The following is a 23,200-nucleotide window of genomic DNA, read 5'->3' on the forward strand; positions in this document are numbered from 1 at the left end:
GGAGGTGGAGAAGTTCTGAAGAATCGAGTTGGAGGACGAGAAGTGAGCTCTATCCTGTACCCGTGAGACAGAATGTCTCACACCCAACGGTCATTGACCTATGGCAGCTAAATATCGCCAAGGCGGGAGAGCCTGCTACCGACCGAGGATGCGGAGAGAGGAGGCCGCAAGTCATGAGGAAGCCGCCTTGGAAGCGGGTTTTCAGACTGTCTCTTTTTTGGGCGTGACTGAGCCCGCCAAGAATCTGAGCTCCTCTGATCCTTTTGAGTCCACATTGGACGAGGAAAAATGGGACCTGCCCGAGCCTCGAAAAGACCGAAACCCCGACTGCCTCCTGCTCTGTTGGGGTTTGTTGTGTCCGGGCTGAGGAAAGGATGAATCCTTACCCCTGGACTGTTTAATGGTTACATCCAAACGCTCACCAAACAGTCGGTCAGCAGAAAAAGGCAACTGGTTAAGCACCCTTTTTTGGAAGCAGAATCTGCCTTCCATTCACTTAACGAGCAGACCAGGCTCTGCTTAAAAACACGGAGTAGCGGAGGCTACTGCCGCACGGTTCGCAGAGTCTAGGGCAACCTGAATCGCGTAAGAAACAAATGCAGACATTTGAGAGGTTAAGGATGCCACCTGCGGCACAGATGTACGTGTAACCGTGTCAATCTGTGTAAGACAAGCTGAAATAGCTTGGAGTGCCCCAAGGGTGAGAATGCTGGAGCCAACGGTGCGCCGACAGCCTCATAGATGGATTTAGACCAGAGATCCATCTGTCTGTCAGTGGCATCTTTAAGTGCAGCTCCATCTCCCACTGCAACTATGGATCTAGCTACAAGCCTGGAGATTGGAGGATGCCGCTTGGGACACTGGGTCCAGTCCTTGACCACGTCAGGGGGCAGGGATAACGTGTATCCTAAGCCGTTTGGAGAAGCGCATATCTGGATAAGTGTGGTGTTCCTGGACTGCCTCTCTGAAGGCAGAGTGGTCCAGAAAAATACGTGAAGCTGACTCCTCCACTGTAGGAGCTGGGTGAGAAATAACCAACATTCTATTGATGGACGCTATAAGATTATTCACTATGGCGTCACCATTAGGTGTATCCAGATTGAGAGCGGTCTCAGGATCAGAATCCTGAGCCGCTACTTCCGCCTCATTACACAGAGAGTCCTTCTGCTAGGACCCTGATGAAACCGAGGGCCGCTCATAGTGAGCCCGCTTAGGCTGTCTGGGACTGACGTCTGTGCAGAGCCGTGACTCTGGGATGCGTGTGACATTCCCGGAGCTGTTAGTTGTTCACACTGAGGGGGGCCATGGATCAATGATTCAACAGTGCCCATGTTGTGAGAGACATGTCCGGACTGCTAGGCTTCTAGTATCATAGCCATAGTCTCAGAAAATCTGTCAGTAAATACTGCAGACACCGTCCTCATCCTCTGGCCATTAGCAGAGACTCCGGCTGAGTTGGATACAATGGGGGTCTATGTAACCTGCCGGCCGTATAGCCGTACATGCTGTACCGGCTGCATAGAAAAACATGTGGTTCTGCACCCTTGTTTTACACAGAGAATATGCTGATAACTCCTCCGCACAATCCAGGAGGGTATATACAACGTGCGACCAAACAGTGCAATGTATATAGTACAAGCATATCTATAAGTGCACTTCTGCACTAGTGGGGTTAGCACCACAGGTGCTGCTTAACGCCTGTTGCAGCGATTGTGTGACTATCAGAATGCCAGGATCTTCCACACTTGTCTCTGTATCGTACAGAAACTGACACTAATGGCTGCCGGCGTCCTGTGTAGAGAAGGAAGCCGTGGGCGTGCCTGAGAAAGTGCGGGAATCCGGTTTCACAGTGCACACAGTGAGAGGGGTGGAGTATGCAAAACATACTCCAGCTCTCAGCGCTGCTGTGCTATGCAGCGTCACGCCCCTACCCTGACTGTCAGGCCTGTGGGCGGTAACGAAGGGAGACTAGGCCCAGAAGCCGGGGACTCGAGTTAATAAGCGCGGCCGGCATATCAGTGCTGGCCGGCGCGGAAGTCCCCGGCGCACCGCAAATCCCAGCGGCGCCTTAAATAAAAACGGCAGCGGCGGTTAGCGCGGTAGTCACCCAATACACTAACACACCCAGCAACGCTGTGGTGTGCGATGGCACTAGTGCGGACAGCGCCGCTGTCCCTGGCGCACTAACACACCCAGCAGTGCTGCCGTGTGTCTGCGCGGTCCCCACAGGGACACAGAGTACCTCCATGTAGCAGGGCCATGTCCCTGAAGATACTCCGCTCCATGTCCAGCAGATACCAGGGGCTGTGGATGGAGCACGGCCTCAGTGCCTGGAGACCGATAGAATCCCACTTCACCCAGAGCCCTGTAAAAAGGGATGGGGAAGGAAGCAGCATGTGGGCTCCAGCCTCCGTACCCGCAATGGGTACCTCAACCTTAACAAACACCTCCGACATGAAGTGGGGTGAGAAGGGAGCATGCTGGGGGCCCTCGTATGGGCCCTCTTTTCTTCCATCCGACATAGTCAGCAGCTGCTGCTGACTAAACAGTGGAGCTATGCGTGGATGTGTTGCCTCCTTCGCACAAAGCACAAAACTGGTGAGCCAGTGATCCCACTGGGGGTGTATAGCCAGAAGGGGAGGGGCCTTACACTTTTAAGTGTAATACTTTGTGTGGCCTCCGGAGGCAATAGCTATACACCCAATTGTCTGGGTCTCCCAATTAGGAGCGAAAAAGAAATGTAGATTCTGAGTGCTCTCACCAGATCCAACAAATGCAAATCCTTTTCACATTGATGAACTGGACGAGGACACAAAGAAGGTAAGGAGATATCCTGATTGAGATGAAAGGGGGATACCACCTTAGGGAGAAACTCCGGAATCGGGCGCAGAACCACCTTGTCCTGGTGAAACACCAGGAAGGGAGATTTGCATGACAGCGCTGCTAGCTCGGACACTCTCCGAAGAGACGTGACCGCTACTAGAAAGGCCACTTTCTGTGAAAGGCGAGACAGGGAAACATCCCTCAAAGGCTCGAAAGGCGGCTTCTGGAGAGCAATTAGAACCCTGTTCAGATCCCAGGGCTCTAACGGCCGCTTGTAAGGAGGGACGATATGACAAACCCCTTGCAGGAACGTGCGTACCTGAGGAAGTCGTGCTAGGCGCTTCTGAAAAAATACAGATAGCGCTGAGACTTGTCCCTTAAGGGAGCCGAGCGACAGACCTTTTTCCAACCCGGATTGCAGGAAGGAAAGAAAGGTAGGCAAAGCAAATGGCCAGGGAGAAACTTCCTGAGCAGAGCACCAAGTTAAGAATATCTTCCACGTCCTGTGGTAGATCTTGGCAGAGGATAGTTTCCTAGCCTGTCTCATGGTGGCAATGACCTCTTGAGATAGTCCTGAAGACGCTAGGATCCAGGACTCAATGGCCACACAGTCAGGCTCAGGGCCGCAGAATTCTGATGGAAAAACGGCCCTTGAGACAGCAAGTCTGGCCGGTCTGGTATTGCCCACGGTTGTCCTACCGTGAGATGCCACAGATTCGGGTACCACGACCTCCTTGGCCAGTCTGGAGCGACGAGGAGGGCGCGGCGGCAGTCGGACCTGATCTTGCGTAGCACTCTGGGCAACAGCGCCAGAGGTGGGAACACATAAGGCAGCCGGAACTGCGACCGATCTTGAACTAAGGCGTCCGCCGCCAGAGCTCGGTGATCGTGAGACCGTGCCACAAAAGCTGGGACCTTGTTGTTGTGCCGAGACGCCATTAGGTCGACGTCCGGCCTCCCCCAGCGGCGACAGATCTCCTGAAACACGTCCGGGTGAAGAGACCATTCCCCTGCGTCCATACCCTGGCGACTGAGGAAGTCTGCTTCCCAGTTTTCTACGCCCGGGATGTGAACTGCGGATATGGTGGATGCCGTGTCTTCCACCCACGTCAGAATCCGCCGGACTTCCTGGAAGGCTTGCCGACTGCGTGTCCCTCCTTGGTGGTTGATGTATGCCACCGCTGTGGAGTTGTCCGACTGAATTCGGATCTGCTTGCCTTCTAGCCACTGCTGGAAGGCTTGTAGGGCAAGATACACTGCTCTGATTTCCAGAACATTGATCTGAAGTGTGGACTCTTGTTGAGTCCACGTACCCTGAGCCCTGTGGTGGAGAAAAACTGCTCCCCACCCTGATAGACTCGTGTCCGTTGTGACCACCGCCCAGGATGGGGGTAGGAAAGACTTTCCTATTGACAATGAGGTGGGAAGAAGCCACCACTGAAGAGAATCCTTGGCCGCCTGAGAAAGGGAGACGTTCCTGTCCAGGGACGTCGACTTCCCGTCCCATTGGCGGAGAATGTCCCCTTGTAATGGACGCAGATGAAACTGCGCGAAAGGGACTGCCTCCATTGCTGCTACCATCTTCCCCAGGAAGTGCATGAGGCGTCTCAAGGGATGCGACTGGCCCTGAAGGAGAGATTGCACCCCTGTCTGTAGTGAACGCTGTTTGTCCAGCGGAAGCATCACTATCGCTGATAGAGTATGAAACTCCATGCCAAGGTATGTTATCGATTGGGTTGGGGTCAGATTTGACTTTGAAAAGTTGATGATCCACCCGAAACTCTGGAGAGTCTCCAGCGCAACGTTCAGGCTGTGTTGGCATGCCTCTTGAGAGGGTGCCTTGACAAGTAGATCGTCCAAGTAAGGGATCACAGAGTGACCCTGAGAGTGCAGGACTGCTACTACTGCTGCCATGACCTTGGTGAAGACCCTTGGGGCTGTCGCCAGACCGAAAGGCAGGGCTACGAACTGAAGGTGTTCGTCTCTTAAAACGAAGCGTAGAAACCGCTGGTGTTCTGGAGCAATCGGCACGTGGAGATAAGCATCTTTGATGTCTATTGATGCTAGGAAATCTCCTTGAGTCATTGAGGCGATGACGGAGCGGAGGGATTCCATCCGGAACCGCCTGGTTTTCACATGCTTGTTGAGCAGTTTTAGGTCCAGAACAGGACGGAAAGACCCGTCCTTTTTTGGCACCACAAACAAATTGGAGTAAAAACCGTGACCTTGCTCCTGAAGAGGAACAGGGATCACCACTCCTTCTGCCTTTAAAGAGCACACCGCCTGCAGAAGAGCATTGGCTCGGCCGGGAGGCGGAGAAGTTCTGAAGAATCGAGTTGGAGGACGAGAACTGAACTCTATCCTGTACCCGTGAGACAGAATGTCTCTCACCCACCGGTCCTTGACATGTGGCAGCCAAATGTCGCCAAAGCGGGAGAGCCTGCCACCGACCGAGGATGCGGAGAGAGGAGGCCGAAAGTCATGAGGAAGCCGCTTTGGTAGCGGTTCCTCCGGCTGCTTTCTTTGGGCGTGACTGGGCCCGCCAAGAATCTGAGCTCCTCTGATCCTTTTGAGTCCTTTTGGACGAGGAGAATTGGGACCTGCCCGAGCCTCGAAAGGACCGAAACCTCGACTGTCCCTTCCTCTGTTGGGGTTTATTTGGTCTGGGCTGAGGTAAGGATGAATCCTTACCCTTGGACTGTTTAATGATTTCATCCAATCTCTCACCAAACAGTCTGTCACCAGAAAATGGCAAACTGGTTAAGCACTGCTTGGAAGCAGAATCTGCCTTCCATTCCCTTAACCACAATGCTCTGCGTAAAACCACGGAGTTGGCGGACGCCACTGCCGTACGGCTTGTAGAGTCCAGGACAGCATTAATAGCGTAAGACGCAAATGCAGACATTTGAGAGGTTAAAGACGCTACTTGCGGAACAGATGTACGTGTGACAGTGTCAATCTGCGCCAAACCAGCTGAAATAGCTTGGAGTGCCCATACGGCTGCGAATGCTGGAGCAAACGACGCGCCGATAGCTTCATAGATGGATTTCAACCAGAGCTCCATCTGTCTGTCAGTGGCATCTTTAAGTGAAGCCCCATCTTCCACTGCAACTATGGATCTAGCCGCAAGCCTGGAGATTGGGGGATCCACCTTTGGACGCTGGGTCCAGCCTTTGACCACGTCAGGGGGAAAGGGATAACGTGTATCCTTAAGACGTTTGGAGAAACGCTTATCTGGATAAGCGTGGTGTTTCTGGACTGACTCTCTAAAGTCAGAGTGGTCCAGAAAAGTACTCAATTTACGCTTAGGATACCTGAAATGGAATTTCTCCTGCTGTGAAGCTGACTCCTCCACTGGAGGAGCTGTGGGAGAAATATCCAACATTTTATTGATGGACGCTATGAGATCATTCACCATTGCGTCCCCATCAGGTGTATCCAGATTGAGAGCGGTCTCAGGATCAGAATCCTGATCAGCAACCTCTGTCTCATCAAACAGAGAGTCCTCCTGCTGGGACCCTGACCAGTGTGATGAAGTCGAGGGTCGCTCATAGCGAGCTCGCTTAGGCTGTCTGGGACTGTCGTCCGTGTCAGAGCCATCACCCCGGGATGCATGGGACCCCCCCGGAGCACGGATGTGTTCCAAAAGAGGGGAACCAGGGAGCATTGAATCAACAGTGCCCATGGTCTGAGTTACCGGTCTGGACTGCAAAGTCTCAAGGATTTTAGACATAGTCACCGACAGTTTATCAGCAAAAACTGCAAACTCCGTCCCTGCCACCTGGACAGTGCTCACAGGTGGTTCTCCTTGGGCCACCTCTAGCAGAGGCCCCGGCTGAGCAAGTGCTACAGGGGCCGAACATTGCACACAATGGGGGTCAGTGGCACCTGCCGGTAGAACAGCCTTACATGCGGTACAAGTAGCATAGAAAGCCTGTGTCTTGGCCCCTTTGCTTTTTGCGGACGACATGCTGTTGTCTAGCAATCTAGGAGGGTATATAGCCAAGAATAGCGACCGTACAATGCAATGTATAGCATACAAGCATAAAGTACAAATGAACACTGCGGCACTAGTGGGGTGAGCCCTCGAGGGCTGCTTACCGCCCGCTGAAAAGCGGGTGTGTGACCGCCAGAATCCCGTGCCTGGGTCTCCCAGAGCTCGTGTCCCTTCTCCACTCAGACTGCAAACAGGAATGGCTGCCGGCGTCCTGTGAAGAGGGGCGGGCCGTGGGCGTGCCCCAGACAAAGTGCGGGAAACTAGCGTCCCACTGTGCCTAGTGAGGGGGGTTGGAGTATGCTAAGCAGACTCCAGCCCTCGGCGCTGACGTTCTGACCAGCGTCCCGCCCTTCCCCTGACTGGCAGGCCTGGGGGCGGGAACGAAACTGAACTAGGCCGCAAAAGCCGGGGACTCTATTTATAAGCGCGGCCGTCGTATAAGCACGGCCAGCGCGGAAGTCCCCGGCGCACCACAAGTCCCAGCCGCACCGCAGTGTAAAAAACCGCCAGCAGCGGCCGGCGCGGCAGTTCCTAATACAGAAACTCACTCAGCAAAGCTGCAGTGAGTAAAGCACCAGCGCGCCGCGCTGCTGTCCCCGGCGCACTAACACACCCAGCAATGCTGGTGTGCGCGATCTGTACGGGGACCCAGAGTACCTTAATGTAGCAGGGCCTGTCCCTGACGATACTCATCTCCACGTCCAGCAGATTCCCAGGGGCTGTGGACGGAGCCCGGTCTCAGTGCTTGGAGACCGATAGGATCCCACTTCACCCAGAGCCCTAAGGGGATGGGGAAGGAAAGCAGCATGTCGGCTCCAGCCTCCGTACCCGCAATGGGTACCTCAACCTTAACAAACACCGCCGACAAAAGTGGGGTGAGAAGGGAGCATGCTGGGGGCCCAAGTATGGGCCCTCTTTTCTTCCATCCGACATAGTCAGCAGCTGCTGCTGACTAAACAGTGGAGCTATGCGTGCATGTGTGCCTCCTTCGCACAAAGCATGAAAACTGAGGAGCCCGTGATCCCACGGGGGGTGTATAGGCAGTAGGGGAGGGGCCTTACACTTTTAAGTGTAATACTTTGTGTGGCCTCCGGAGGCAGTAGCTATACACCCAATTGTCTGGGTCTCCCAATAGAGCGACAAAGAAAAGAAGGTAAGGAGATATCCTGATTGAGATGAAAAGGGGATACCACCTTCGGGAGAAATTCCGGAACCGGACGCAGAACCACCTTGTCCTGGTGAAACACCAGGAAAGGAGCTTTGCATGACAGTGCAGCTAGCTCAGACACTCTGCGAAGTGATGTGACTGCCACTAGGAAGACCACCTTCTGTGAGAGGCGAGAAAGAGAAATATCTCTCATTGGCTCGAAAGGTGGTTTCTGAAGAGCCATTAGCACCCTGTTCAGATCCCAGGGTTCTAGTGGGCGCTTGTAAGGGGGGACTATGTGGCAAACCCCCTGCAGGAACGTGCGTACTTGCGGAAGCCTTGCTAGACGCTTTTGAAAAAATACAGAGAGCGCCGAGACTTGTCCCTTAAGAGAGCCGAGAGACAGCCCCTTTTCCATTCCGGATTGAAGGAAAGACAGAAAAGTGGGCAAGGCAAATGGCCATGGACTAAAACCCTGATCAGAGCACCAGGATAAGAAGATCCTCCACGTCCTGTGGTAGATCTTGGCTGACGTTGGTTTCCTGGCCTGTCTCATAGTGGCAATGACCTCTTGAGATAACCCTGAGGACGCTAGGATCCAGGACTCAATGGCCACACAGTCAGGTTGAGGGCCGCAGAATTCAGATGGAAAAACGGCCCTTGGGACAGCAAGTCTGGTCGGTCTGGTAGTGCCCACGGTTGACCCACCGTGAGATGCCACAGATCCGGGTACCACGACCTCCTTGGCCAGTCTGGGGCGACGAGGAGGGCGCGGCGGCAGTCGGACCTGATCTTGCGTAACACTCTGGGCAGCAGTGCCAGAGGAGGAAAGACATAAGGCAGTTGAAACTGCGACCAATCCTGAACTAAGGCGTCTGCCGCCAGAGCTCTGTGATCTTGAGACCGTGCCATGAATGCCGGGACCTTGTTGTTGTGCCGAGACGCCATTAGGTCGACGTCCGGCTTCCCCCAGCGGCAACAGATCTCTTGAAACACGTCTGGGTGAAGAGACCATTCCCCTGCGTCCATGCCCTGGCGACTGAGAAAGTCCGCTTCCCAGTTTTCCACGCCCGGGATGTATACTGCGGAGATGGTGGAGGCTGTGGCTTCCACCCACAGCAGAATCCGCCGAACTTCCTGGAAGGCTTGCCGACTGCGCGTGCCGCCTTGGTGGTTGATGTATGCCACCGCCGTGGCGTTGTCCGACTGAATTCGGATCTGCCTGCCTTCCAGCCACGGCTGGAACGCCTTCAGGGCTAGATACACTGCCCTTATCTCCAGAACATTGATCTGAAGGGAGGACTCTGGCTGAGTCCAGGTACCCTGAGCCCTGTGGTGGAGGAAGACCGCTCCCCACCCTGACAGACTCGCGTCCGTCGTGACCACAGCCCAGGATGGGGCCAGGAATGATTTCCCCTTCGACAAAGAAGTGGGAAGAAGCCACCACTGAAGGGATGCCTTGGCTGCCCGAGAAAGGGAGACGTTCCTGTCGAGGGACGTCGATTTCCTGTCCCATTTGCGGAGAATGTCCCATTGAAGAGGACGCAGATGAAACTGTGCAAATGGAACTGCCTCCATTGCTGCCACCATCTTCCCTAGGAAGTGCATGAGGCGTCTCAAGGGGTGCGACTGGGCTCGGAGGAGAGATCGCACCCCTGTCTGTAGGGATCGTTGTTTGTCCAGCGGAAGTTTCACTATCGCTGGGAGAGTGTGAAACTCCATCCCGAGATATGTCAGCGATTGTGTCGGTGTCAGTTTTGACTTTGGGAAATTGATGATCCACCCGAACCTCTGGAGTGTCTCCAGAGCAATGTTCAGGCTGTGTTGGCATGCCACCCGAGAGGGGGCCTTGACAAGAAGATCGTCCAAGTAAGGGATCACTGAGTGTCCCTGAGAGTGTAGGACTGCAACCACTGTTGCCATGACCTTGGTGAAGACCCGTGGGGCTGTTGCCAGGCCGAAAGGCAATGCCACGAACTGAAGGTGTTCGTCCCCGATGGCGAAACGCAGGAAGCGCTGATGCTCTGGTGCAATCGGCACGTGGAGATAAGCATCCCTGATGTCTATTGATGCCAGGAAGTCTCCTTGGGACATCGAGGCGATGACGGAGCGGAGAGATTCCATCCGGAATCGTCTGGTTTTCACGTGTTTGTTGAGCAGTTTGAGGTCCAGGACGGGACGGAAAGATCCGTCCTTTTTTGGTACGACAAACAAGTTGGAGTAAAAACCGTGACCCCATTGCTGAAGGGGAACGGGGATAACTACTCCTTCTGCCTTCAGAGAGTTCACCGCCTGCAGAAGAGCATCGGCTCGCTCGGGGGGCGGAGATGTTCTGAAGAAACGAATCGGAGGACGAGAATTGAACTCTATCCTGTAACCGTGAGACAGAATGTCTCTCACCCATCGGTCTTGGACATGTGGGAACCAGGCGTCGCAAAAGCGGGAGAGCCTGCCACCGACCGAGGATGCGGTTTGGGGAGTCCGCAAGTCATGAGGAGGCCGCTTTGGGAGCGGTTCCTCCGGCGGTCTTTTTAGGACGTGCCTTAGACCGCCATGAATCAGAGTTCCTCTGATCCTTTTGAGGCCTGTTGGACGAGGAGAATTGAGACCTGCCTGAGGGCCGAAAGGACCGAAACCTCGATTGTACCTTCCGTTGTTGAGGTCTGTTAGGTTTGGACTGGGGTAAGGACGAGTCCTTACCCTTGGATTGTTTAATGATCTCATCCAATTGCTCGCCAAACAGGCGTTCGCCAGAAAACGGCAAACCGGTTAAAAATTTCTTGGAAGCAGAGTCTGCCTTCCATTCACGTAGCCACATGGCCCTGCGGACTGCCACTGAATTGGCGGATGCTACCGCTGTACGGCTCGCAGAGTCTAGTACCGCATTCATGGCGTAGGACGCAAACGCCGACGCCTGAGAGGTTAATGACACAACCTGCGGAGTCGCGGCTCGTGTGAGTGCATTAATCTCAGACTGACAAGCTGAGATAGCTTGTAGTGCCCATACGGCAGCAAATGCCGGAGCAAAGGACGCGCCGATAGCCTCATAGATGGATTTCATCAGGAGCTCTATCTGCCTGTCAGTGGCATCCTTTAGTGATGCACCATCTGCCACTGCAACTATGGATCTTGCCGCCAGTCTAGAGACTGGAGGATCCACCTTGGGACACTGGGCCCAACCCTTGACTACGTCAGGGGGGAAGGGATAACGTGTGTCATGAAGTCGCTTAGTAAAGCGCTTATCCGGAAAAGCTCGGTGCTTCTGGACTGCGTCTTTGAAGTCGGAGTGATCAAGAAACGCACTCCGTGTACGTTTGGGAAACCTAAAATGAAATTTCTCCTGCTGAGAAGCTGACTCCTCAATCGGAAGGGGTGGAGGAGAAAGATCTAACACCTGATTGATTGACGCTATAAGGTCGTTTACTATGGCGTCCCCTTCAGGCGTATCAAGGTTGAGCGCGGCGTCAGGATCAGAGTCCTGATCTGCCGCATCTGCCTCATCCTCCAGAGAGTCCTCATGCTGAGACCCTGAACACTGTGATGAAGTTGAGGGACGCTCCCAGCGAGCCCGCTTCGTCGGTCTGGGACTGCGGTCCGTGTAGGAGTCCTCCCCGTGGGACCTATGAGTTGACGCAGGAGCTCTTTGCTGCTCCGACCGAGGGGGGCATGGGGGCAATGAATCAACAGTGCCCGGGGCCTGTGTTACAGGTCTGGACTGCAAAGCTTCCAGTATCCTAGCAGACCATCTATCCATAGACTCAGAAAGTTTGTCAGCAAATACTGCAAACTCTGTCCCCGTCACCTGGACAGTGGGGGCCGGAGGTTCCACCTGGGCCGGGGGTCCCACCAGTGGCTGAGACTCCGGCTGAGTGAGTGTCACAGGGGCCGAGCATTGCACACAATGAGGGTAGGTGGAACCTGCAGGAAGCATTGCCGCACATGAGGTACAGGTTGCAAAGTAAGCCTGTGCTTTGGTACCCTTGCTTTTTGCGGACGACATGCTGTTTCTCCTCTTAGAATAATCAGTGAGGGTATATAGCCAAACGCTAACAGTGAGGCCGTACAGAGTAAATGTATACACTATAAGCATATAAATATACAATTCGGCACCCAGGGGGACCAGCACCTAGTAACAGGTGCGGCTTACCGACCGCTCCCAGCGGTTGTGTGACCACCAGATCCCTGCCTGGGCCTCCCAGAGCTGTGGAGCTCAGTTGTCTCCCCTCTGAAGTTCTCCAGCGTCTTGTAGCAATGGCTGCCGGCGTTCAGAGAGGAGGAGGGGGCCGTGGGCGTGCCTGTAAAAGTGCGGGAATCTGGTGCCCCACGGTGCTCAGTGAGGGGGGAGGAGGATACAAAGTATGCTCCTGCCCTCAGCGCTGACGTCCAGTGCAGCGTCCCGCCCTTACCCCTGACTGGCAGGCCCGGGGGCGGGAATATGCGGCACTAGGCCGCAAAAGCCGGGGACTAAAGTTATAAGCACGGCCGGCAAACAAGCGCGGCCAGCGCGGTAGTCCCGGCGCACTAACACACCCAGCAGCTGCTGCAGTGTCCATTACCCAGGCGCACTATGCGCCGTCCCCAAGGGGACACAGAGTACCTCAGAGTCGCAGGGCCTTGTCCCTGATGATACCCGGCTCCTGTCCAGCAGATTCCCCCAGGGGCTGCGGAGGGAGCGCGGTCCCAGCACCTGGTGACCGGTCAGGATCCCACTTCACCCAGAGCCCCTAAGGGATGGGGAAGGAAAACAGCATGTGGCTCCTGCCTATGTACCCACAATGGGTACCTCAACCTTAACAGCACCGCCGACCCGAGTGGGGTGAGAAGGGAGCATGCCGGGGGCCCTGTATGGGCCCACTTTTCTTCCATCCGATATAGTCAGCAGCTGCTGCTGACTAAAATGTGGAGCTTGCGTGGATGTGTGCCTCCTTCCACAAAGCAATAAAACTGAGGAGCCCGTGATGCACGGTGGGGTGTATAGGCAGAGGGGAGGGGTTTACACTTTTAAGTGTAATGCTTTGTGTGACCTCCGGAGGCAGAAGCTATACACCCAATTGTCTGGGTCTCCCAATGGAGCGACAAAGAAAATAACTTTTGCAATTAGGTTTGATTAAAAATCTTTGCATTGATTATGTCTTTCACGGGCTCTTTGTTTCCCAGCACATTACTGACTGCAGAAAGAGTTAATTCTGATGGAGAGTTTGTCTTTTATCTGCCTTTTTTTAACTCCTTTCTGTTGCTTTTTGACCTCAAAGTTCATTTCAACTTTGATGTGGTCTGTGGTTATAAAATCAGCACAAAAGAGTTCAGAGACAGAGTTATAAGCAAGCGCACTAAAGCTACGTTCACACATCAGTTTTTTGGCATCAAGCACAATCCGGCGTGTGCCTGATGCAACGGATCCGGCGCAGAATATGCAAAAACGGATGTGCCTCATCCTTTTTTTTTGACAGATCCGGCATACCTGATCGGTCAAAAAATGGATCCGGCGCATCCGTTTTTTGCATCCATTTTTTTTTTTTTCTTTTTTCTGGATCCGTTTTTTTCAATAAATTGGAGCATGCTCAGTTTACAAAAACGGATCCAGCAGCCGCATCCGTTTTTTTTGCCGCATTACGCTGGATCCGGCGTCCATCGGCTTCCATTATCCTTAGATTGTGAGCCCCAATGGGGACAGTGTTGCCAATGTATGTAAAGTGCTGTGGAATTAATAGCGCTATATAAATGAATAAATTATTATTATTATAAATCACGCTGTATCGCGCCGGATGTCAGAGACAAAGAAGGGAATTTTGTTTACTTACCGTAAATTCCTTTTCTTCTAGCTCCAATTGGGAGACCCAGACAGTGGGTGTATAGCTACTGCCTCTGGAGGCCGCACAAAGAACTACACTTAAAAGTGTAAGGCCCCTCCCCTTCTGGCTATACACCCTCCCGTAGGAGTACAGATTCCTCAGTTTTAGTACCAAAGCAAGAAGGAGGAAAGCCAATAACAGTTTCAAAACAAATTCACTCCGATAACTAGATCGGAGAACTTAAGAAACAACGTGAACAACATGTGCACCCGAAAAAACGAAACCCTAAAAACAGATAGGGCGGGTGCTGGGTCTCCCAATTGGAGCTAGAAGAAAAGGAATTTACGGTAAGTAAACAAAATTCCCTTCTTCTTTTTCGCTCCTAATTGGGAGACCCAGACAGTGGGACGTCCAAAAGCAGTCCCTGGGTGGGTAAAAAGATACCACATGAACGGGCTGTCATACAGCCTCTTCCTACAGGTGGGCCACCGCCGCCTGAAGGACCTGTCTACCTAGGCTGGCGTCTGCCGAAGCGTAGGTATGCACTTGATAGTGTTTGGTAAACGTGTGCAGACTCGACCAGGTAGCCGCCTGGCACACTTGCTGAGCCGTAGCCTGATGCCTCAACGCCCAGGACGCACCAACGGCTCTGGTAGAATGGGCCTTCAGTCCAGATGGAATCTGAAGCCCAGCAGAACGGTATGTGTGAAGAATTGGTTCCTTGATCCACCGCGCCAGGGTGGATTTGGAAGCTTGCGATCCCTTATGCTGACCAGCGACTAGGACAAAGAGCGCATCTGAACGGCGTAGAGGCGCCGTGCGAGAAATGTAAATCCTGAGTGCTCTCACCAGGTCCAACAGATGTAAACCCTTTTCAAATTGGTGAACTGGATGCGGACACAAAGATGGCAAAGTGATATCCTGATTGAGATGAAAGGAAGAAACCACCTTGGGAGAAAACTCTGGAATTGGACGCAGTACTACCTTGTCTTGGTGAAATACCAGGAAGGGAGATTTGCAAGATAACGCCGCCAGCTCGGACACTCTTCGAAGAGACGTGACCGCTACAAGAAAAACTACCTTTTGTGAAAGCCGAGAAAGGGGAACCTCTTTCAAAGGCTCGAAAGGCGGCTTTTGAAGAGCAAGGAGAACCTTGTTCAGATCCCAGGGTTCCAATGGCCGTCTGTAAGGAGGAACGATATGACAAACTCCTTGGAGAAACGTGCGTACTTTAGAAAGCTGTGCCAAGCGCTTCTGAAAGAATACGGATAACGCGGAGACTTGACCCTTAAGCGAGCTAAGGGACAAACCTTTTTCCAACCCAGACTGCAGGAAGGAAAGAAAAATTGGCAATGCAAATGGCCAGGGAGAAAACCCTTGAGCCAAGCACCACGCTAAGAATATCTTCCACGTCCTGTGATAGATCTTAGCTGAGGATGGTTTTCTAGCCTGTCTCATTGTGGCAACAACTCCCTGAGATAAACCTGAGGCCGCTAGGATCCAGGACTCAATGGCCACACAGTCAGGTTCAGGGCCGCAGAATTCAGATGGAAAAACGGCCCTTGAGACAGCAGATCTGGACGGTCTGGTAGTGCCCACGGTTGGCCTACCGTGAGATGCCACAGATCCGGGTACCACGACCTTCTTGGCCAATTTGGAGCGACGAGTATGGCTCGCTGGCAGTCGGACTTGATTTTCCGGAGAACTCTGGGTAACAATGCTAGAGGTGGGAACACATAGGGGAGTCGGAATTGCGACCAATCCTGAACCAAGGCGTCTGCCGCCAGCGCTCGGTGATCGTGAGACCGTGCCATGAAAACTGGGACCTTGTTGTTGTGCCGTGACGCCATCAGATCGACGTCCGGCGACCCCCAGCGGCAACAGATCTGTTGAAACACGTCCGGGTGAAGGGACCATTCTCCTGCGTCCATGCCCTGGCGACTGAGAAAGTCTGCTTCCCAGTTTTCCACGCCTGGGATGTGAACTGCAGATATGGTGGACGCTCTGCTTTCCACCCACGTCAAAATCCGCTGGACTTCCTGAAAAGCTTGGCGACTGCGTGTTCCCCCTTGGTGGTTGATGTACGCCACCGCCGTGGAATTGTCCGACTGAATCCGAATCTGCTTGCCTTCCAGCCATTGTTGGAAGGCTCGCAGGGCAAGATAGATTGCTCTGATTTCCAGAACATTGATCTGCAAGGTGGACTCTTCCTGAGTCCACGTCCCCTGAGCCCTGTGGTGGAGAAACACCGCTCCCCACCCTGATAGGCTCGCATCTGTCGTGACCACTGCCCAGGACGGGGGAAGGAACGACTTTCCCTGTGACAATGAGTTGGGGAGAAGCCACCAACGTAGAGAGTCCTTGGCAGTCTGAGAGAGGGAGACAGTCCTGTCGAGGGACGTCGATTTCCCATCCCATTGGCGCAGAATGTCCCATTGGAGAGGGCGCAGATGAAACTGCGCGAACGGGACTGCCTCCATTGCTGCTACCATCTTTCCTAGGAAATGCATGAGGCGCCTCAGTGAGTGCGACTGGCTCTGAAGGAGAGATTGCACTCCAGTCCGTAGCGAGCACTGCTTGTCCAGTGGAAGCCTCACTATCGCTGATAGAGTATGAAACTCCATGCCAAGATAAGTCAGAGATTGGGTCGGGGTTAGATGAGACTTTGGAAAGTTGATAATCCACCCGAAAGTCTGGAGAGTGTCTAGCGCCACCTTCAGACTGTGTTGGCATGCTTCTTGAGAGGATGCCTTTATAAGCAGGTCGTCTAGGTACGGGATGACCGAGTGACCCTGCGAGTGCAGAACAGCTACTACTGCTGCCATGACTTTGGTGAAGACCCGGGGGGCTGTTGCCAGACCGAAGGGTAACGCTACGAACTGTAGGTGCTCGTCGTGTATGACGAAACGTAGGAAACGCTGATGCTCTGGTGCAATCGGCACGTGGAGATACGCATCTTTGATGTCTATTGATGCTAGAAAATCTCCCTGAGACATTGAGGCTATGACGGAGCGTAGGGATTCCATCCGGAACCTCCTGACTTTTACGTGTCTGTTGAGCAACTTCAGATCCAGGACGGGACGATACGATCCGTCCTTTTTTGGGACCACAAACAGATTGGAGTAAAAACCGTGACCCTGTTCCTGAAGAGGGACGGAGGTCACCACTCCTTCCGCCCTTAGAGCGGCCACCGCCTGCAACAGAGCATCGGCTCGGTCTGGTGGTGGAGAAGTTCTGAAGAAACGAGTTGGCGGACGAGAACCGAACTCTATCCTGTACCCGTGAGATAGAATATCTCTCACCCAACGGTCTTTGACATTTGCTAGCCAAATGTCGCCAAAGTGGGACAGCCTCCCACCGACCGCGGGTGTGGGCATCGGAGACCGCAAGTCAGGAGGACGTCGTTTTGGCAACGGTTCCTCCGGCTGGTCTTTTTGGGCGTGACTGAGACCTCCAAGAATTTGAACGTCTCTGGTCCTTTTGAGTCTTCTTTGACGAGGCGAATTGGGATCTGCCCTGTCCTCGAAAGGACCGATAACCAGACTGACCCCTCCTCTGTTGGGGCTTGTTTTGTCTGTGTTGCGGTAAGGAAGAGTCCTTACCCTTGGAGTGTTTGATGATTTCATCCAAACGCTCTCCAAACAATCGGTCACGAGAAAAAGGCAAATTGGTTAAGCACTTCTTGGAATGAGAATCTGCTTTCCAATGTCTCAACCACAGAGCCCTACGCAAAACAACTGAGTTGGCTGACGCCACTGCCGTGCGGCTTGTAGCGTCAAGAACAGCATTAATCGCGTACGACGCGAATGCCGCCATTTGCGAGGTCAATGGTGCTACCTGCGGGGCAAATGCACGTGTGACTGAGTCGACTCGCGCAAGCCCGGCCGTGATAGCTTGGAGTGCCCATACGGCCGCAAAAGAAGGCGCTAATGACGCTCCAATCGCTTCATAGATGGATTTCAGCCAGAGCTCCATCTGCCTGTCAGTGGCATCTTTAAGTGCCGCTCCATCTTCAACAGCAACCAAGGATCTGGCTGCAAGCCTGGAAATTGGAGGATCCACTTTTGGACACTGGGTCCAACCCTTGACCACTTCAGAGGGAAAAGGGTAGCGTGTATCTTTAAGTCGTTTAGGAAAACGCCTTTCAGGATAAGCGTGGGGTTTCTGGATTGCGTCTCTGAAGTCAGCGTGGTCCAGAAAAGTGCTTAATGTACGCTTAGGGTATCTGAAATGGATTCTCTCGTGCTGCGAAGCTGACTCCTCTACAGGAGGAGCTGGTGGGGAAATATTCAACATCTTATTGATGTTAAATATAAGATCATTAACTATTGCGTCACCATCTGGTGTATCTAGATTGAGAGCGGTCCCAGGATCAGAATCCTGATCAGTTAAGTCCGCCTCATCACCCATAGATTCATCCCGCTGGGATCCAGACCATTGAGATGAATGTGAGGGCCCGTCATAACGAGCCCGCTTAGGCTGCCCGGGGCCATCGTCCGAGTCAGAGTCTTCACCCTGAGGTGTAGATGCCCGTCCCGGAGCTAGGAGCTGAGGGGGACCAGGGGGCAATACATGCACAGTGTCCGTGGTCTGAAGTACAGGCCTAGCTCGCAATGTGTCAAGAATTTGTGACATAGTGAGAGACATTCTGTCAGCAAAAGCTGCAAACTCAGTTCCTGTCACCTGGACAGCATTCACAGGTGGTACACCCTGGGACACGTCCAGCAGAGGTCCCGACTGTGCAAGCGCCGCAGGGGCCGAGCACTGCACACAATGGGGGTCCGTGGAGCCTGCCGGTAGAAAAGTCCCACATGCGGTGCAGGAAGCATACAATGTCTGTGCCTTGGCACCCTTGCGTTTTACGGGCGACATGCTGCTGGCTCTCTGCATGTGAGAGAGTCTATAGCCAAAGGGCGACCAGCGCTATGCAGTACAAAGTATTTGTAGAAACAAAATACTAAGAATAATACTGGCACAAGAGGGGGTGAGCCCTGAGGGCTGCTTACCGCCCGCTGAACAGCGGGTAAGAGGCTGCAGAATGCCTTGTCTGGGTCTCCCCGGCTCCCCTCTGCAGCTCAGCGTGTCGGCAAGAATGGCTGCCGGCTTCTGTGGAGAGGGGCGGTCCGTGGGAGTTCCCAAACAAAAGTGCGGGAACAGTGTCCCCTCTGTGCTGACTGTGAGGGCTGGAGTATGTAAAAACGACTCCAGCCCTCAGCGCTGATGCACTGGCCAGCGTCCCGCCCCTCTCCTGACTGGCAGGTCTGTGGGCGGGAACGAACGAAAGCAGGCCGCAAAAGCCGGGGACTCGAGTTATCAGCGCGGCCGCCGTAAAAGCGCGGGCCGCGCTGAAGTCCCCGGCGCACCGCAAGTGCCAGCCGCGCCGCTGTTCGAGCGGCCGGCGCGACCGAGTTCTAGACGTGGGCAGCGTCCCGCCCCTCTCCTGACTGGCAGGTCTGGGGGCGGGAACGAAAGGAAAGCAGGCCGCAAAAGCCGGGGACTGTAGTTATCAGCGCGGCCGCCGTAAAAGCGCAGGCCGCGCTGAAGTCCCCGGCGCACTACAAGTGCCAGCCGCGCCGCAGTCCCAGCGGCCGGCGCAGCCTATTCCCATAAATGTGCCTGCTTCAGCAAAGCTGAATGAGGCCATGGCACAGGCGCCGCAGCGCTGATGTCCCCCGGCGCACTACAACACCCAGCATGCTGCGGTGTGAGCGCCAGATACACGGGGACACAGAGTACCTTGAGGAAGCAGGGCCATGTCCCTGATGTACTCCGCTCCATCCAGCATCTTCTCCAGGGGCTGTAGATGGAGCACGGTCTCTGTGCCTGGAGACCGGTAAATCCCACTTCACCCAGAGCCCTGTAAAAAGGGATGGGGAAGGAATCAGCATGTGGGCTCCTGCCGCCGTACCCGCAATGGGTACCTCAACCTTACAAACACCTCCGACATAAGTGGGGTGAGAAGGGAGCATGCTGGGAGTCTGTATAGACCCTCTTTTCTTCCATCCGACATAGTCAGCAGCTGCTGCTGACTAAAAACAATGGAGCTATGCGTGCGTGTCTGACCTCCTTGCGCACAAAGCTAAAACTGAGGAATCTGTACTCCTACGGGAGGGTGTATAGCCAGAAGGGGAGGGGCCTTACACTTTTAAGTGTAGTTCTTTGTGCGGCCTCCAGAGGCAGTAGCTATACACCCACTGTCTGGGTCTCCCAATTAGGAGCGAAAAAGAAAAAACGTTACAAGAAACGTTCCATCCGGCTGCCGCATTAGCCAATTACGATGGATCTGGCAAAAGCCGGATGCAACGCAAGGCCATCAGGCACAATCTGGCACTAATACAAATCAATGGGGATAAAACGGATCCGGCGCCGGATCCGTTTTTCTTTGGATTGTGCCTGATGGAAAAAAACTGATGTGTGAAAGTAGCCTAATTGATTTTCACTTACGTCATTCTGCAGCCAGAACCAGTGAATGAACATGGATCTGTCTCGAGATGAAAAGGATCGGACATGTTGAAAAGGATCGTGCCCGACCTTTTCCTCTCCACCGACACTTGCGACACCACTATACACATCCTATGGTCGATTGCTCCAGTGGAAAATGTCAGGTTCAGACAATATTCATTTAATACATAGGCCGCCTTTACTACTGAACATTGATGGAAATCCTGGAAAAGGTGAAAAATCTTCCCGGAATATTTGGATACAATACCTTCTAAATCCAGCAGAGTGACTGAATCCGGTTTGGGGTCTGTTGGATCGATGCTCTGCAGTAAATGTAAGGTCTGGTCCATTTTTTCCTGGAATAGAGCAGAGAATTAATTTAATATTACAAATTTGTATCGGTTTTACACGACGCTGTGACTTAAAGAGGATATTCCAGGGTTTCCTCTGGACAGTAACATTGGTGGGGTCCGAATACTGGGAACCACATTCATTTCCCCCAATCCAAAAAAACGTTTAGAGAAGTGGTAGAGTAGGGTCTGACTCCCCACGACCCGACATTCATCATCTATCCATGTTCATTCCATTTCGCCATCTTTTTCCGCTGATACTTGAATTTTATAATGCATAAATAAAAGAGTCAAAGGGAAAGTGTCAAACAATGAGCTATTGTTTAAATCAGGCTTTTAAGATAACTATTTTTAAAACATTTTAAGATTATTTTTTTCACATCATTATCGATAATAATAATAATAATAATAATAATAATAATAATAAAAAAAAAAAAAAAAAAATGTTCACTCTTGCCACTAGGCCCAATATTAGACTCCTACTTCCAGTTCTTCACAGGAACCTTGCAGAAATAAACTGACCTGGGCCATAGATCTTTGTATAGATGCACTGTCTGAGCATGTTCGTATCTGGGCAAATGTGACTATACAGAAGGAGGAGGTGAGCTGTGACATCTCCTATTGTGACTGGTGGATCCTGTGTTATCTACTGTATATAGAGGTGTTATCAAACATTGTACAGGAGGAGGAGGTGAGCTGTGACATCCACTATTGTGAATGGTGCATCCTCTGTTATCCACTGTATATAGATGTGCTATTAGTCATTGTACTGTAGGTGGAGGTGGTGAGCTGTGACACCACCTATTGTGAATGGTGGATCCTGGGTTATCTACTGTATAGAAGTGTTATCAGTCATTATACAGGAGGACAAGGAGGTGAGCTGTGACATCCACTATTGTGAATGGTGCATCCTGTGTTATCCACTGTATATAGATGTGCTATTAGACATTGTACTGGAAATGGAGGTGGTGAGCTGTGACATCACCTATTGTGAATGCTGGATCCTGTGTCGTCTAATGTATATAGAGTTGTTTTCAGTCATTGTATACAAGGAGGTGAGCTGTGACATCCACTATTATGAATGGTGCATCCTGTGTTATCCACTGTAAATACAGGTGCTATCAGTCATTGTACTGGAGGTGGTAAGCTGTGACATCACCTATTGTGAATGCTGGTTCCTGTGTAATCTACTGTATATAGAGTTGTTTTCAGTCATTGTACAGGAAATAAACTGACCTGGGCCATAGATCTTTGTATAGATGCACTGTCTGAGCATGTTCGTATCTGGGCAAATGTGACTATACAGGAGGAGGAGGTGAGCTGTGACATCTATTGTGAATGGTGGATCCGGTGTTATCTACTGTATATAGAGGTGTTATCAGTCATTGTACAGGAGGAGGAGGTGAGCTGTGACATCCACTATTATGAATGGTGCCTCCTCTGTTATCCACTGTAAATAGAGGTGCTATCAGTCATTGTACTGGAGGTGGAGGAGGTGAGCTGTGACATCACCTATTGTGAATGATGAATACTGTGTTATCCAACTGTATATAGAGGTGTTATCAGTCATTGTACAGGAGAAGGAGGAGGAGGTGAGCTGTGACATCACCTATTGTGAATGATGAATACTGTGTTATCCAACTGTATATAGAGGTGTTATCAGTCATTGTAATCCTGTCTGTGAGGAGAATGAGACTACTGAAAAGTCTTCTATACAAAACAGAAAAAAATAAGTCCTAGTGACCAGTGTGAGATTTGCAAGAATTTGAATATTTTTTAATGACATATTCCCTTTAACAAAGAAAATAAAAATCTTCTGCACGTACCTCGTCTATGAATACTGGCTCCGGTTCAGACTTTGTTGCAGCTTCGGGCACCTCTTCAGAAGGAGAAGTGTTATCAGCAACTGGTGAAGAGAAGGGACATGCAGAGCAGTCAGTGACGCGGTGTATATACACATATTATGGTATATACAAGATCTGAGAGAATCGATTCACAGGACCCTGGTTCAGTGGCCACCGGACAGCTACCAAAGACATGAGGCCAATCTACAGAATACCTGCTGATTTCGGCAGCACCAACCGACCATCTACAGGAGTGCAAACCAGAAGCTCCATAAAATAATCCACCACGCAGAGGGTAAAATAGTCCAGTAACGGGGTAAATGCCCCGGGAGAGGAGTCACGATCCTCCAGCAATCAGGGTTTTTCCAAGTCTCTGGGGTTGTGGCTGTAGCCTCAGCTTCCCACATGAAGCTTACTGCTTGTCCCTTGTCTTTCTGAGGCACAACCCCTATATCCCAAAGTAAGCAAACAGGTTGGCTGGGTTTCAGGCCCCCCCACCCCCAGACCTAGGGACAGGGGCACTGCAGGGGGGGGGATTTACAGTACTTGGAGAGCTGGGGGGTAATGAATGGGCAGTCAGGGGTTCAACAAAAGGCATGCAAATGGGAACTGAGCTAAGTGGATTAACCTGCAGACAAGACCAGGAATACACAGAATGGACAATGCTAACACTTAAAATATCAACATACACAACCCACAATATCACACCATCACAGGGAGTGTTTTACCTCTTCTCCAATAGCAGATGTCAGTGGAAAGAAGGATTGGACATGTTCAATTTCAACATGCCTGATCTTTTTGTTCTC

General features: G+C 52.3%; 1 protein-coding gene across 1 annotated transcript in view; it reads right to left on the reverse strand.

The window, feature by feature from the left end:
* Positions 1 to 23,200, reverse strand: part of STAM2 (signal transducing adaptor molecule 2) — a 78,550-nt gene that overhangs the window by 19,153 nt on the left and 36,197 nt on the right. The window contains exons 9-10 of the mRNA XM_075317212.1: positions 22,377 to 22,456; positions 20,469 to 20,556 (exon numbers count right to left, since the gene is read on the reverse strand). Coding sequence (XP_075173327.1) covers positions 20,469 to 20,556; positions 22,377 to 22,456 — 168 coding nt within the window. The remainder of the gene's footprint in view (positions 1 to 20,468; positions 20,557 to 22,376; positions 22,457 to 23,200) is intronic.

The sequence above is a fragment of the Anomaloglossus baeobatrachus genome, chromosome 7, assembly GCF_048569485.1.
Source record: "Anomaloglossus baeobatrachus isolate aAnoBae1 chromosome 7, aAnoBae1.hap1, whole genome shotgun sequence".
Classification (NCBI taxonomy): domain Eukaryota; kingdom Metazoa; phylum Chordata; class Amphibia; order Anura; family Aromobatidae; genus Anomaloglossus; species Anomaloglossus baeobatrachus.